Consider the following 13,228-nt stretch of genomic DNA (forward strand, 5'->3'; position numbering starts at 1 on the left):
AGCCCCAATGTCCAGCCTGGCCTTGGACACTGCCAGGGATCCAGGGGCAGCCACAGCTTCTCTGGGCACCCTGTGCCAGGGCCTCCCCACCCTCCCAGGGAACAATTCCTTCCCAATATCCCATCYATCCCTGCCCTCTRGYASTGGGAAGCCATTCCCTGTGTCCTGTCACTCCAAGCCCTTGTAAACAGTCTCTCTCCATCTGTCTTGTTGGYCCCTTCAGGTCCTGGAAGGTCACCATTAGGTCTCAAGGTGTTACACATGATTAAAGTTTGCATGAGCCACACAGTGGGGTCAGAAGGCTCGYTGGACACAGCTCACCACAGAGATCCTGGACCAAAGAGCTCCATCTGGAACATTCCTGATATACAGGACAACAGAATCTGACCTTAGCCAAGTCTTTGGCTACAATCCCAACACAAACAGCAGTTTCTGCTCATTTTCTCCAGYAAATTTGTAAATGAGGGAACAATTTCTCCTACATAGCAATCAAGTAACTGGCAAGCAGCACAGAGCCAAGTGCCAATACCTGCTCTCTAGGATGGGCTGCAGACAGACTTGGTTTATCAGGATGTGAAAAACTTCTATCATCTTCTTTCTGGAGTGTGAAATCCTCCTCCACAAATCAGCAAAAACACTTCAGAGAGAGCAAAAGACACTGTTGGTGTCAGCACAAGAATCTGTAACACACCTTCCTGCCAGAATTAACCCTCTAGAAGAAKAATTTCATCAGCAGAATCATTTCTTTGCTGCAAAGACCAGATATCAGACACACTTCATGGTCATTAAGAAAAATTCATGCTCCAGTAAAGCTGGTTTCAATCCCAATTGTCCTGGCAGCTCCACACATGAGACCCCACTGTACCAGCACAGCCTGTGCCTTACAGTGACACTGAGCTGCACAGAGATATCATTCATGTTCTCACACTTTGTAACAATTGGAATGCACCTCCCATCAAATTCCTTCCTACACAGCACTAAAAATGATTAGTCACCCYGCTGCCCAGGAAAATTGGGAATTACAGAAGCCATCTCTTCGGAGCTCTTTGAAGCAGCATAAAAAAGCCAGACTCCACAGGAATGGGTAAAGCAGCATGAAGTGAATTTTTAACTAAGCCCTGGGAAGTCCCACTGGAAATCCAAGGCAAGCCTTTGCAGGAATTCTCACCTGTTATCTTCATAATGCCTCTTCTTGATTGCAGATTCCAGCTCAGGAATTGCCAGTTCATAAAATGAAGCTAATCTGCACAAAGGGGGAACAAACCAGTCCCTGTCAGCTGAGGTTCCAAAAATCATTTGTTAAAAGGCAGAGCAAATGGCTGATTTCACTAAACCCTTCTCAACAGCAGTACTCATTAGCATCACCCCATTTTGGTGTTTTTCCCTCAAAACACAAGCAAATACATCACAAAGAGCAGCAGCAGTCTAAGGAAATCACAGAGAGGTCTTTGAAGAGGAAAGAAATTTGAAAAGCACCCAGGTGCTGATCAGAACCATCTGCCCAACCCAGAAACAGCCACAACACAGATCTGCAGCCCACAAAGAGCCAACAGACTCACAGAATCATTCTGGTGGTTGGAAAAGACCTCTGAGTTCAGAGCCYAGCTGTTCCCCCAGCACTGCCCAGGCCACCACTGCCCATGTCCCCAAGTGCCATATCCACAGGGCTGTTAAACCCCTCCAGGGATGGCGACTCCACCACTGCCCTGGGCWGYKGTGCCAGGGCTRGACAGCCCTTTCCAGGAACAAGTTTTCCCAATATCCAACCTGAACCTCCTCTGGCACAACTTAAGGCTGTTTCCTCTCATCCCTTGTCACTCTTTCCCAAGCACCCAGCTTTTGCCAAACCTCAGACATTCTCTAGCATAAAACTTGGCCATGACATCAAAGACCTTTGTTTTCAGACCTCGAAGGAACTATTGCCCTGAAACACTTTCCGCTTCCCTTGCTTTGGGTCCAACATCAGGAAGCTCTTTTTGTCCCTACCTTGTTCCTTTCCACCCTTTCCAGAGAACACCGAGTACTCTTCAGGTGGCTTTTGAAATTGTCATGCATGCCTGGCTCTAGGATAGCTCCTAGATAATGACATGCATAGAACAGAAAATCCAGACATCCCTATGTCCATATCTTTGTTATGCTGCATTCAGAGAGAACTCAGCAGCCTCTGTCTCCTCATTTAACAATGGGATAGGACACAGCAGCACATTCAGTATTTTTCTGTGCCCTGTCTGCACTCCAAAACATACCTGTAACAAAACTCATGTTTTTGGAAGGTCTGGCAAGCCAAGGGAAAGACATCAAGAAAAGCCCAGAGAGTTGTGCAGGTGTCACATAAATACAGCACAATGTCCTTCAGCTCCTGGGAGGGAAAGAGGAGTYACTGAGGGAAGAGCCAGGAAGGTTTCCCAGGAACACAGACAGAATATTGGGGCCTGGTCTTTTCCTGACTGCACAGTCTGTATCAGCCATAAACCTGTTACAGGGTCTGGGCCAGAGACAACGCCTCTCCTRAAACTCCTTTCCTKTAAAGATCTGTAATGCAATCCCAACGGGTTGCTTTCATGAGAGATCCTGTGAAATTACAAGGATCCTCATCAGATCCTGCTCTGGACAGTGGCTTTGTCCTCAATACACCCTCCACATACAGAATTCTTGCCCATCCAGTGCTCTTCCATGAAGCACTGCACACAGAAACATAGGAATCAAAGGGATGTTTTCAGCACCCTGGTCCAGTGCAAGCTGCATTTCCAAGGTGGCTGAAACAAACTGAATGACACACTAAATGATAGCTTCAAACTACCATTTATCACTAAATGATAGTTAGAAGTGATAGTTTGTTCCTCCACACAAACTGAATGACTAAGATTTTGTGAGAGACTATACTCACTGTCTTTGTACAGCCCCCAGCACATAAAACCCCTCTTAATTAGCACAGTTAAATTACACTGTTTTTAAACCACACACTTCTAAAGGAACAAAAACAGCTCTTATCACTGCCAGGGTGAGGTGGACAGTTGTGTCAGATATTCTGTTACATTATTTAAAAGCTGGTTAAGCAAAAAATTTGCCTGGTTTTAAAACATGCCCATTACAAAGGATATGGTTGAAATGAATCAGCTCAGGGTGGAAAGGTTTTATCAGCATGTCCCAGGACGAAGAGTGAAACACTGCCACAGAACAGTGGGCAGGAGCACARAGAGTCTGCTCCTACCTGGAGGGGCATGTTCCCTGGAGTCACACTGACTTTCTCTTCCAGTTTCTGGGGCTCAGCACAGGCCCCCTCGCACTGCAAACCRCACTTGTGCAAAATGTTGTTGAACACCTAAATCAGGAGAGAAGGGCAGTGTTAGCACAGCCAGGAGCCAGCAGTGGGACACTGCAGGGAAGGCCAGGAGCTGAAGGAAGGCAAGAGGGAAGAACTATCAGGTAATAATTTTAGATAAAGGCTCAAAACCTCCCTGACATACATGAACATAAATGAGGGAAAGGAGCAACAGCAAAGTCAGGGGAGGCTTAGGCTGGATATTACAGAAAGGTTCTTCCCCAGTGGGTGGTCAGAGCTCAAGGAGTGTTTGGACAATGAGTGGGATTGTTGGGATGTCCTGTGCAGAGCCAGGAGTTGGACTCAATCCTCGTGGGTCCCTTCAAACCCAGGACATTCCATGATTTTACTAAATACATTCTGCCTGTTTACAACTGCTCCCTTTCCACTTTCCAGGCTATGCCACATTTCCAGATAAAATCCCAGCAGGAAAGCAGTACCTGGAGGACAGTGGGCAGAGTTTCATCGAGGTCACTGAAATAACTGGGCTGCTGAGTGAAGATATTTCCTGAAAAGGGGAAGGAGAACATTTCCATCAGTTCAGACATTCTGGAGCAAATTTGCTCCAGGAAATGGTACTTGTAATGTTGTGCTTGTGTTATTGCTGATACCCTCCAGACACACCTACTGACCATGCAGGACACTGCCCACCCTCACTCTTCAGCTCAGGCACAAGCCCTGCTCCCAGAAAGCTGATCCATCCCAGCACCACTGGAGATCCAGCCATGGGAATATGCTCATCAGAGCAGAGCAAACGAGATGTCAGATGATTCACGCTCCAGGGGCTGAATCAATGAATAATGCAAATACTATCACTGAACATCCCCGGTTCCTTTATTTGACAACTGGAGTTGACTTTTAATTACTGATAACAGTTCAGCACACAGCAGGAGATGTGCTGCAGAATATTTCTTAAAGGTAATGAGGCTTTAGTAACACCTGCTATTATATTAGTAGGACTCCATTACCTTTACAAAATACTCCACTGAGTAATGCCATACCATAAATCCTCACCAATACGCACCGAGGCTCCTATTTTCCTGGAAATTACTGTTCAGACAATGAAAATTGAGAGTTCTCCAGCAAGGACAGAGCTATGAGACAAGTTTCAGAAAAATTAATGCCCTGAGAAGAACCTCAAGTTTATGAAGTTATGAATTACACACCAGAACTGCTCATGCCATAATGAAATCATCAGGTGAGCAAATCCTTGGTCACCTGTGTGCAGCACAATTGTGTGGCACCCCAGAGCATAATTCAAAGGAGATTTCATTACTTTTTGGGAATATTTTAAGACCCAGATAATCTAAGCTTCACATGAAAGGGAAGCATCTATCTTGCCACGCCTTGTTTCCACCTCTGAGGCTCAACAGYGGAATTCAGAGTAGAAACTAGGGAAAAAGGATAAAGGGATTAAAAATGCAAAGGTTTATCTAAGATTTTCTGTCTGGAAATCTGCATCACATGATCTCTAACACTTCTCATGTTAGTGAACTTGGAAATGAGTCAGAAATAACTACCAAAGAAATGGAAAAGCTTCAWCCCATGAGCTGCAGACAAAGTGGGTTAGAATTCAGGAAGAGCTTACTTAATCCAAGAGTAGACACTCTTCCACTCAGGTGCTCAGGTGATGTTAAAGATCACAGGACTGTGAAGGAGCACAGAATAAACAGAGAAGCTGAATCAATAGCTTCAGCACCCATGGCTGGAATGCTCCTCCCTGTGCAGACCGTGTGTGCAGACACAGAAATCCAGGGATAAGCACAGCTTGAGCAGGCTCTGAAGTGTTTGTGGTTTGGAAGCTCTGCACACATCAATGTCTGCATTGAAGTTTCAGGTTCTCCCACTTCCCAGAGCAGCGATTACCTCACACTGAATGTTTCACTTGGCTCCCAACTCCGGGAACAGCAGCACTCCCAGCTGGACTGTGCCCCATCTCCCAACCCTTCTCCCTCCTCACCCTTTCCCATCTCTACCAGGATTTTATAGAGCTCCCACATTCCTGTGGTGCTGAGGACATGTTAAATTGGCACTGCAGCCARCTGAGCCTGGGTTTAGGTCTAACAGCATGAGCTCAGCTCAGGGCAGCAATGCAGGACATGATACTTTCCTTGGCACAAAGTGCACATGGAAAAAGAAAAGCACAATCTGATCTAGAAATGAAAGCTCCCAGTTGCTACTGAACAATTAATTTTCAAGCAGTTCCACTGGTATAAACACTACTAAGTCCCCTGCCATACAAGCAAAAGCCTAAATGCAGCAAGCTGCTCCTTGGCTTTTACTAACCAATCATCTTCTGGAGCAGGAGACCATTTCCTTTCCCAAAAAGGACACAGAGATCCAGAATCTTCGGGATGTCAAACAGGAAGTTATTGTAAATAATTTTTCCAAASACAGAGGGAGTGATAAAATGATCCTACAGGGACAAAAAGAAAAACAAATCAAAGAATGTAAAGGATAAGCCATAACTTGATCAGCAGTAACTCCAACATTATAATGACACCTGTAAAAACATCTCTCAAAGGTGTCATTAAGGAATTTATTTATTTCATAGAAGGCAGCAAGTCTGCTTGAAAACAGCTTCTGTGGGGACATCCATTCTCACATTCCTGTCACACCAGGCACCCCACTGATCCATTCACCAGGAAGTGAATTAATCTCCCTAAAAGTTTAACCAAAAATCTGCCTACAGGTTCCCAGGCTGACACCAGAACAGCTCAGCTCAGGAGCAGGGATGAGTAACCAGGCACAGGAACAGCCTCTTGTACCCTGGCAGAGCAGATTCCAGCCCCAGAGACCACAGAATCAAGGACAATCTGGGAGAAGCCCCAGAACTGCAGCTTTACACCCTGACTGCTGAACCCTGTGCCAAAAACTCATCACACTGAAGGAATTCCTCCCAAAATTCTAGATGAGAAAAATTCCATTGTTTGACACTGAGCAGCAGGGAGCTGAAACGTGATTTTGGATATTCAGAAGGCATGTTTGCCTGTGACAGCAAATGTTTTCAATGCCAGTGAAAGGYAGGGCACATTCTCCCTGCTGCAGCATAGGGATGGGGCTCAGGGCTGGCCAGGTTCCCTTTCCAGAACTCCTGCTGACTCCTGCATGACAACAGACCATTCATTGCCTTCAAATCACTCGGCTGTAAAATGGTTTCAAATGCTTGCCTGCTCTTGGAGTGCTGAGGTTTAATCAGATCCTGCAATGAAAGACACCACAGAGGTGTCAGGTACTTCTGCTGAAGGGCTGCCAACTGCAGGCCCTGGTATTCCTTCAACCTGTTCCTGTCCCAGCCCTCCACTGCCAGGCCTTTCCTCACAACATCCTGAATGTCACCACTGTCATCAGCAAGAGAACCAACACCTCACGGACCAGTAAGGACATYCAGGGAGTAACTGCTGAAACACAAAGTCCCTCACTTGTCTTGCCCAAAGGCCTGGTGAAAATTCCACAGCTCCACATGGGAGTTCCATTCAAGCAATTAGTGCTGAGTATGCCTTTTAATTATAGAATCCCAGAATGGGTTGGGTGGGAAGTACCTTAAAGCTCATCCAGTGCCACCCCCTGCCATGGCAGGGACACCTCCCACTGTCCCAGGCTGCTCCCAGCCCCAATGTCCAGCCTGGCCTTGGACACTGCCAGGGATCCAGGGGGCAGCCACAGCTTCTCTGGGCACCCTGTGCCAGGGCCTCCCCACCCTCCCACGGAACAATTCCTTCCCAATATCCCATCCATCCCTGCCCTCTGGCACTGGGGAGCCATTCCCTGTGTCCTGTCCCCCCATCCCTTGTCCCCAGTCCCTCTTCAGCTCTCTTGGAGCCCCTTTAGGCCCCAAAAGGGGCTCTGAGCTCTCCCTGGAGCCTTCTCTTCTCCAGGCCTGATGATGCCAAGAAAACAGTAATTAGSGGAATTTCATTGTGTGTCCAAAACTTGGGGAAAGTTCAAGGAGAGACAATTACTAGCAGGAATTTTGTGACACCATGTGGCCCTGAGGGAGCGAAYGCTCGGGAACTGGTGGCCTGAAGAGCCTGTTCACGGGGCCTCSCTCTGTTTCTTCTTCCTGTGACATTTCCAACCATCACACGTGGGTAACTTGCTATTACTAAGCAAGGAGATCCAGGCAATCAACCACGGAATCACTGCATAGCTCAGATACTTCAGCTCTGAGTGTTATCACCTCCACACTGATAAAACCATCAGGGAGAGGAGTGCTGTGCCAAGGAAGGAAAACTATTCATTTCTCTAATTCTCTTTTGTCTTCAATCACACAGCCTGGAGCACCTGCAAGGCAAAGGAATGTTTACCTTGGACTCCTTGTGGGTGGACATCCTGAGGAAAGTGAGGAAGACACTGCGATGGAGGCATTTYTGCAGCTCATTCACCTCCGGGTGGCAATCCCAGAGCGCGTCAAACTTGCGAGGGGCGGAGCGCAGGTAGGAATCCAAACAYTTCTGCAGGGTCTCATCAAAGATCACCTGGCACAGGAAAACAGCAAAGAGGGAATGTCTCACCTTCACAGTTAAATTTAAGCACTCTAAGGTGCATTAAAAGGATTCCCATATCCACCAAATACAAACAAAGCTTTAAATTCCAAAATGGAAAATCCTTAGGGAAATATTTCCTTTGCATTCCAAGGTGCAGTAATGGAAATTAAAATGTTTGCTGAGTGACACAATCAGCGTAAACAAATCTTTATGAAAATGATGTAAAGCTCATGGCTTCCACAAGCACCTAGATGTTTATGTTTTCAGTGTCCATAAAACAATGATTACCTGGCACCAGAATTTGTCATGAGGCAAAGCCAGAAGCCAGTTCAGGTCATCTGCAATGAATTTTGCTCGCTCCAGGAACTCCTCCACCAAAGCAGGGTCTCTGATGGCAGGAGGGGGTTTGTACAGCACAAACGACCGATCTGCTTTAATTTCTGGGTGCTGCAGAAAGCCAAAAACCACTGTATTAAAACTCCAGAGCTGGAATTCTGGAGCTTTTTCAATACCAAATTRTATTAAAACAAGTGACAGGCACATCCAGTTTTTAGGAAACACRAAGTTACCTTTTAATACAACTTGACATTATAGAATYCCAGAATGGTTTGTGTGGGAAGRGACTTTAAAGCTCATCTYATTCCATCCCTGCCATGGGCAGGGACAYCWTCCCCTATCCCAAGATGCTCYMAGCCCTGTCCARCCTGGCCTTGGACACTGCCAGGGATCCAGGGGCAGCCACAGCTTCTCTGGGCACCCTGTGCCAGGGCCTCCCCACCCTCCCAGGGAACAATTCCTTCCCAACATCTAACGAAAATTTCAGTTTGAACCAATTACTCCTTGTCCTGTCACTACAGCTCCCGGTGACAGGAACACTCTATTCCCTGGTAACTTCCCATTTTCTACCCTTTCAAGGTAGTGGATTTGGATCCTTCTTTATGAGTAACTTTTTTTCAGACCTTGATCATTTGGTAGATGTTGCTCCTTGCTTTCTCTTAACCCAAGCCTGACAAAGTAATCCTCCCACACCTTCAAAACAAAGAGCAGGAGCTTCCTGGCCTGCCTTTGAACTATCTCTTTTTCCTCTGAACTGGTTCTTGAACAATATTCCATGAACTCAAACTGACACGACCATCAAAGACAGAAAGAAACATTTCACTATCCTTCCCCAGRGTTACTGAACAGGCTTTGCCCAGACATCCCCACCCTAGAAAGAGAATTCTGTTGAGCAGCAGGTCTGGGCTCTGCCTCGTTCCACACATGTGCTGAGGGTAAAGCTCCTCATGAGTGAGCAGCATTGACAGTCCCACTCCTGCAACACACCTAAAAGGCTCTCTCCAGGCCTTATTTCTGGAGAAAAGGGCTTCTGTGGGTTGAATTTTCTGATTTCATCAAGCTAAAGGCACAATGGACTGATCCCAGTGCCACAGCTCAGAGCTAAAGTCGAGGCAGAGCTTGCAAAACCTCCCTGAGCATCTCCCCATTGCAGCAGAGGTTACAGACTCAAAAGAGGGAGTTGTAATGGGAAAATACAGTTTACCACAGATGTTGAACACAGTAAATTTGGTTCTTGTGTTTTGGGGTTTTTTTTAATGGTGGGTAAAGGAAATCTCAACTATCTGAACACATTAAAAAAACCAAACTTCTTTAACTTCTTTAATTGTTCAGGCAGGCTGAACAAATTACACAGAATCACAGAATATCCTGAATTGGAAGGGGCACACAGGGATCATCCAACTCCTGGCACTGCACAAACACCCCAACAATCCCACCTGTGCATCCCTGAGAGCGTTGTCCAAACACCCTGGAGCTCTGACCACTCTCTGGAGGAAGAACCTTTCCTTCTATCCAATCCAAACCCTCCTGGCACAGCTCCAGCTGCTCCCTCAGGTCCTGTCATACATCCCAGACTGAGGGGTGGTTTTGCCCAAGCCTCAATAAAAGACAATTATTTATCAAAGCTCTTGTTTGGCTTTCAGGAAAATCAGAGCTCACCAGTGCTGGTAAAGTTCTCAGTTTCCCTGTCTTGGGATCCCTTTCTGTCAGCTGGAGCTCATCCAGAGGCAATGCTGGCATCCTGGTSGCTTGTTCCTGTCCTCAGCAAACAAAAGCAGCACAGGATGCATTTTACAAGGTCAGACAGGCAAAAGCAAAACAAAAGAGGCTGCAGCCCTGCTGCAACACACTCACAGTGGCTGGGAATCCATKTGTGCCAAGCAATTTATACCCAGCAATTTATACCCCACCAAAATGCCAAATCCTCAGGGAACACCCAGCAGCCACCTGCATGTCTCAGAGGAAAGCTGGAACATGGTGCTAAACTTTCAGCCCTGTTCCTCACTGAAAGGCCACATATATCTTCCAGGACAACAAAACATGTTTGGGGACACAGYTTAATATGGAAATTAGATATTTAAATCAGATTGCTGAGGAGCTGTGTTGAACTCTGGCCTTCACAGCCTGTTTCAACACCTGCAGTGTCTCTCCTGACAGCACAAACTGCAGGGACAACCCAAACACAGCCTTGCCTGTGCTTAAAAGAGGATTTTTAGTGCCTGTGTGCAGAATCTCACAGCACTCATCTAACATTTCAGAGAAGGGACACAGGCTGAGCYTACAAAAGCCTTCCCTGCTCTTGCCAATTCCCATGTGCTCAAAAAACCACAGCTTCATCTTCAATTGCATTTGTGGGCTCAGAAATGTTTCAAACAACTTTCTGAAATTAAATGGAAGTCAAATATTAGAGTAACTCAAYAGTAGGTATGTTATGGATGTTGTCAAAAAAGTTCAGACAAAAAAAAGAAAGCTGCAGGTTAAGAGAGCTTTTCATTTCTTTAGGAGGGTTATGAGTTCTGCAAAATAGTACTTAAAAATGATGTTCTCATTAAGAGGGTCACACATCTCCTCATCTGCACATTTAACTGCAGTCACATCACCTGGGCTGAATAACAATTAAAACAAGARCAGTGTCTCTATCGCTGAAGAATTGACACAGGAGTGGGGTCGTGGTTTAGACAGCAAGTGAAAAAATCGCATTTTTCACTCCATAAATTTGTCACAATTTAGACAAAAATTTGTCATCTAACATTTCAGAGCTCAATTAAAAAAAAAAATACAGTAGAGCAACAGCAATATCCATAGCTTAGAAAACTCAAAATAATGATGTCTTTCCAAGGGAGTTTAAAAATTAGAATGTTGACAAGAACAACTATTATTTAATGATAAACAATTTCTTTTGGGAAAAAAAAACCCCAACAACCCAGCATCAAAACTTCTCAGCTGGCTTTCAGTTCAGTTTCATCATATATTTAATTTGGCTCTTAAAATTTCTAGAGTCATTCTGAAAACTGCACAAACAAATGTGTGCTTGTAACACAGAAAAACATGCCAAGTGTCTCATTTCAAGCCTGRAAGACATCAAAGTCTCCAGTCAAGTCAAAAACATCCTGGAAGAGACAGAACCTCTGGCCAAAAGCTTATTCAGCTGGGGAAGAGAATAWACCTGGGTATGGGATAACCTCATCAGAGAATCATTCCTGATCACTCTCATAAGCTTTTTTTCCGCAAAAAACTTTGGTCTAAACCTAATCTGCCATGCCCTGGGATTTCAGGTACAGTGGAAGAGCCACACAGCCCTGACAAAGAACATGATGAACAGGCAAATTTATTTTCCCAGCACCAGAAACCATCCCTGCCCTGCACTTCCCACTGATGTGCACGTCCATGGGGACATCCAGGGTCAGGTGACACTGCTGAGGATGAGGCACAGCTGGCACTGGGAATGCTGCAGCATGGATTCATGGAATGGTTTGGGTGGGAAGGACCTTAAAGCYCATCCAGTGCCACCCCTGCCATGGGCAGGGACACCTCCCACTGTCCCAGGCTGCTCCCAGCCCCAATGTCCAGCCTGGCCTTGGRCACTGCCAGGGATCCAGGGGCAGCCACAGCTTCTCTGGGCACCCTGTGCCAGGGCCTCCCCACCCTCCCAGGGAACAATTCCTTCCCAATATCCCATCCATCCCTGCCCTCTGGCACTGGGAAGCCATTCCCTGTGTCCTGTCCCTCCATCCCTTGTCCCCAGTCCCTCTCCAGCTCTCCTGGAGCCCCTTTRGGCCCTGCAAGGGGCTCTGAGATCTCTTTGGAGCCTTCTCTCCAGGTGAGCACCCCCAGCTCTGCCACCCTGGCCCCACCCCATGCCCAGCCACCCTCAGTTACCCCAACACCGCCGGTTAACCGGGGCCCTGCCGCTCCCGCCGCCCCCCCGGCCACGTCCCCTGCCCGGTCCCTGTCGCACCGGGCCCTGACCCCCTGCCCAGCCGCTGCCACGCACTCCCGTGCTCCGACACAGGCGCTGACCGAACCCAGCCCCGCCACAGCCGCCCGAGCCCCGGTACCGGCACACGCGTCCCGCCAGCCCCGCGCCGCTTCCGTGGCCGAGCGCTGCTTCCGGCCCCGAGCGGAACTACCGGGCTGGGCGGGGCGGGGCGGCTGCGGCTGCGGCTCCACCCCCGCCCCGCGGCGGCACCGGCCCGGCTCCCGGTCCGGCGGTGGATCCTGAGCGGCGGGGGCCRGGCTGGGGCCGTGCTGAGTGACCAACGGGCGGCTTTAGCCCCAGACCCCCGCCCGCTCCCCGGGCCGGCTGCAGCCGCGGGGCTGGGGGCAGTTACAGCCCGTGGGTTGTCTTGGGAAGGGAAGGATTCTCCAGCTGTTCTTCCTCTAAGGAAAACTAGCTGGTTCAATAAATGACCTTTCTGACGGAGACCTTATTACCTTAATTGCACTGCCCCATCCATTGTCACGGGCTGGGGGAGGCCGGGCAGGGAAAGGGGTTCTGCGGGGACAGGGACAAGTCACAGCCCCTSGCCGGCTCCCTCGGCTGGGACTTCTCGTTGCTTCCCAGGGAGAGTCTGTGCACTACAGATAGACACCACAGGATAAGGGCAATTCCTGCCAATTTATATGAGCACGACCGATAGTAAGAACAGATTACATCAGTCACATTTACACCGCGCTGAAACTTCGGGAATCGGGCGCTTCCCAGCCTGCGGGGTGACACTTGACACATCCAGCCGTCACTAATCTCTGCTCCGAAGGGTCTCGGCTCTCCTCTTGACCACAGGGAACTCCTCCTGAACTTAGCCCGGAGCCCAGCTTTAGATGGCAAAGTGGCCTAAAATAGAAACCATGCCATGCGCTGTGTCATGYGGCTCATGAGGGACAGGCTGGAAGGGATCCCTGGTGCCAGTGCCCTCCGTGCCCGCACACTCCGGACAGCGGGATCCTGGCTGCCCACTGTCCAGCACTGGGTGCCGTGACCTCGCGGGGGAAATRAGGAGAGCACACCCCAAGGGCTCCCCTGGAGCCAGCAGCACAGCCGGGCTCTGTTCCCTTCACACAGAGCTGGGTGTTAGCGATTCAC

At 48.2% G+C, this 13,228-nt stretch overlaps 1 protein-coding gene across 3 annotated transcripts in view; it reads right to left on the reverse strand.

The window, feature by feature from the left end:
- Positions 1 to 12,248, reverse strand: part of ASCC2 (activating signal cointegrator 1 complex subunit 2) — a 24,740-nt gene extending 12,492 nt beyond the window's left edge. Inside the window, exons 1-10 of one of the 3 annotated variants that reach the window (XM_057386348.1) lie at positions 12,204 to 12,248; positions 9,805 to 9,900; positions 8,098 to 8,256; positions 7,630 to 7,800; positions 5,609 to 5,738; positions 3,763 to 3,830; positions 3,212 to 3,322; positions 2,247 to 2,359; positions 1,169 to 1,243; positions 530 to 637 (exon numbers count right to left, since the gene is read on the reverse strand). In XM_057386348.1, coding sequence (XP_057242331.1) covers positions 530 to 637; positions 1,169 to 1,243; positions 2,247 to 2,359; positions 3,212 to 3,322; positions 3,763 to 3,830; positions 5,609 to 5,738; positions 7,630 to 7,800; positions 8,098 to 8,256; positions 9,805 to 9,885 — 1,016 coding nt within the window. In that variant the 5' untranslated portion in view covers positions 9,886 to 9,900; positions 12,204 to 12,248. Of the gene's footprint in view, positions 1 to 529; positions 638 to 1,168; positions 1,244 to 2,246; positions 2,360 to 3,211; positions 3,323 to 3,762; positions 3,831 to 5,608; positions 5,739 to 7,629; positions 7,801 to 8,097; positions 8,257 to 9,804; positions 9,906 to 12,139; positions 12,162 to 12,203 lie in introns of those variants that run through there. The other 2 variants (XM_057386349.1, XM_057386347.1) reach the window with 2 other exon arrangements.
- Between the last annotated feature and the right edge of the window lie 980 nt (positions 12,249 to 13,228).

The sequence above is a fragment of the Malurus melanocephalus genome, unplaced genomic scaffold, assembly GCF_030028575.1.
Source record: "Malurus melanocephalus ecotype Western Australia unplaced genomic scaffold, MMel_1.1 scaffold_956, whole genome shotgun sequence".
NCBI classification, from domain to species: domain Eukaryota; kingdom Metazoa; phylum Chordata; class Aves; order Passeriformes; family Maluridae; genus Malurus; species Malurus melanocephalus.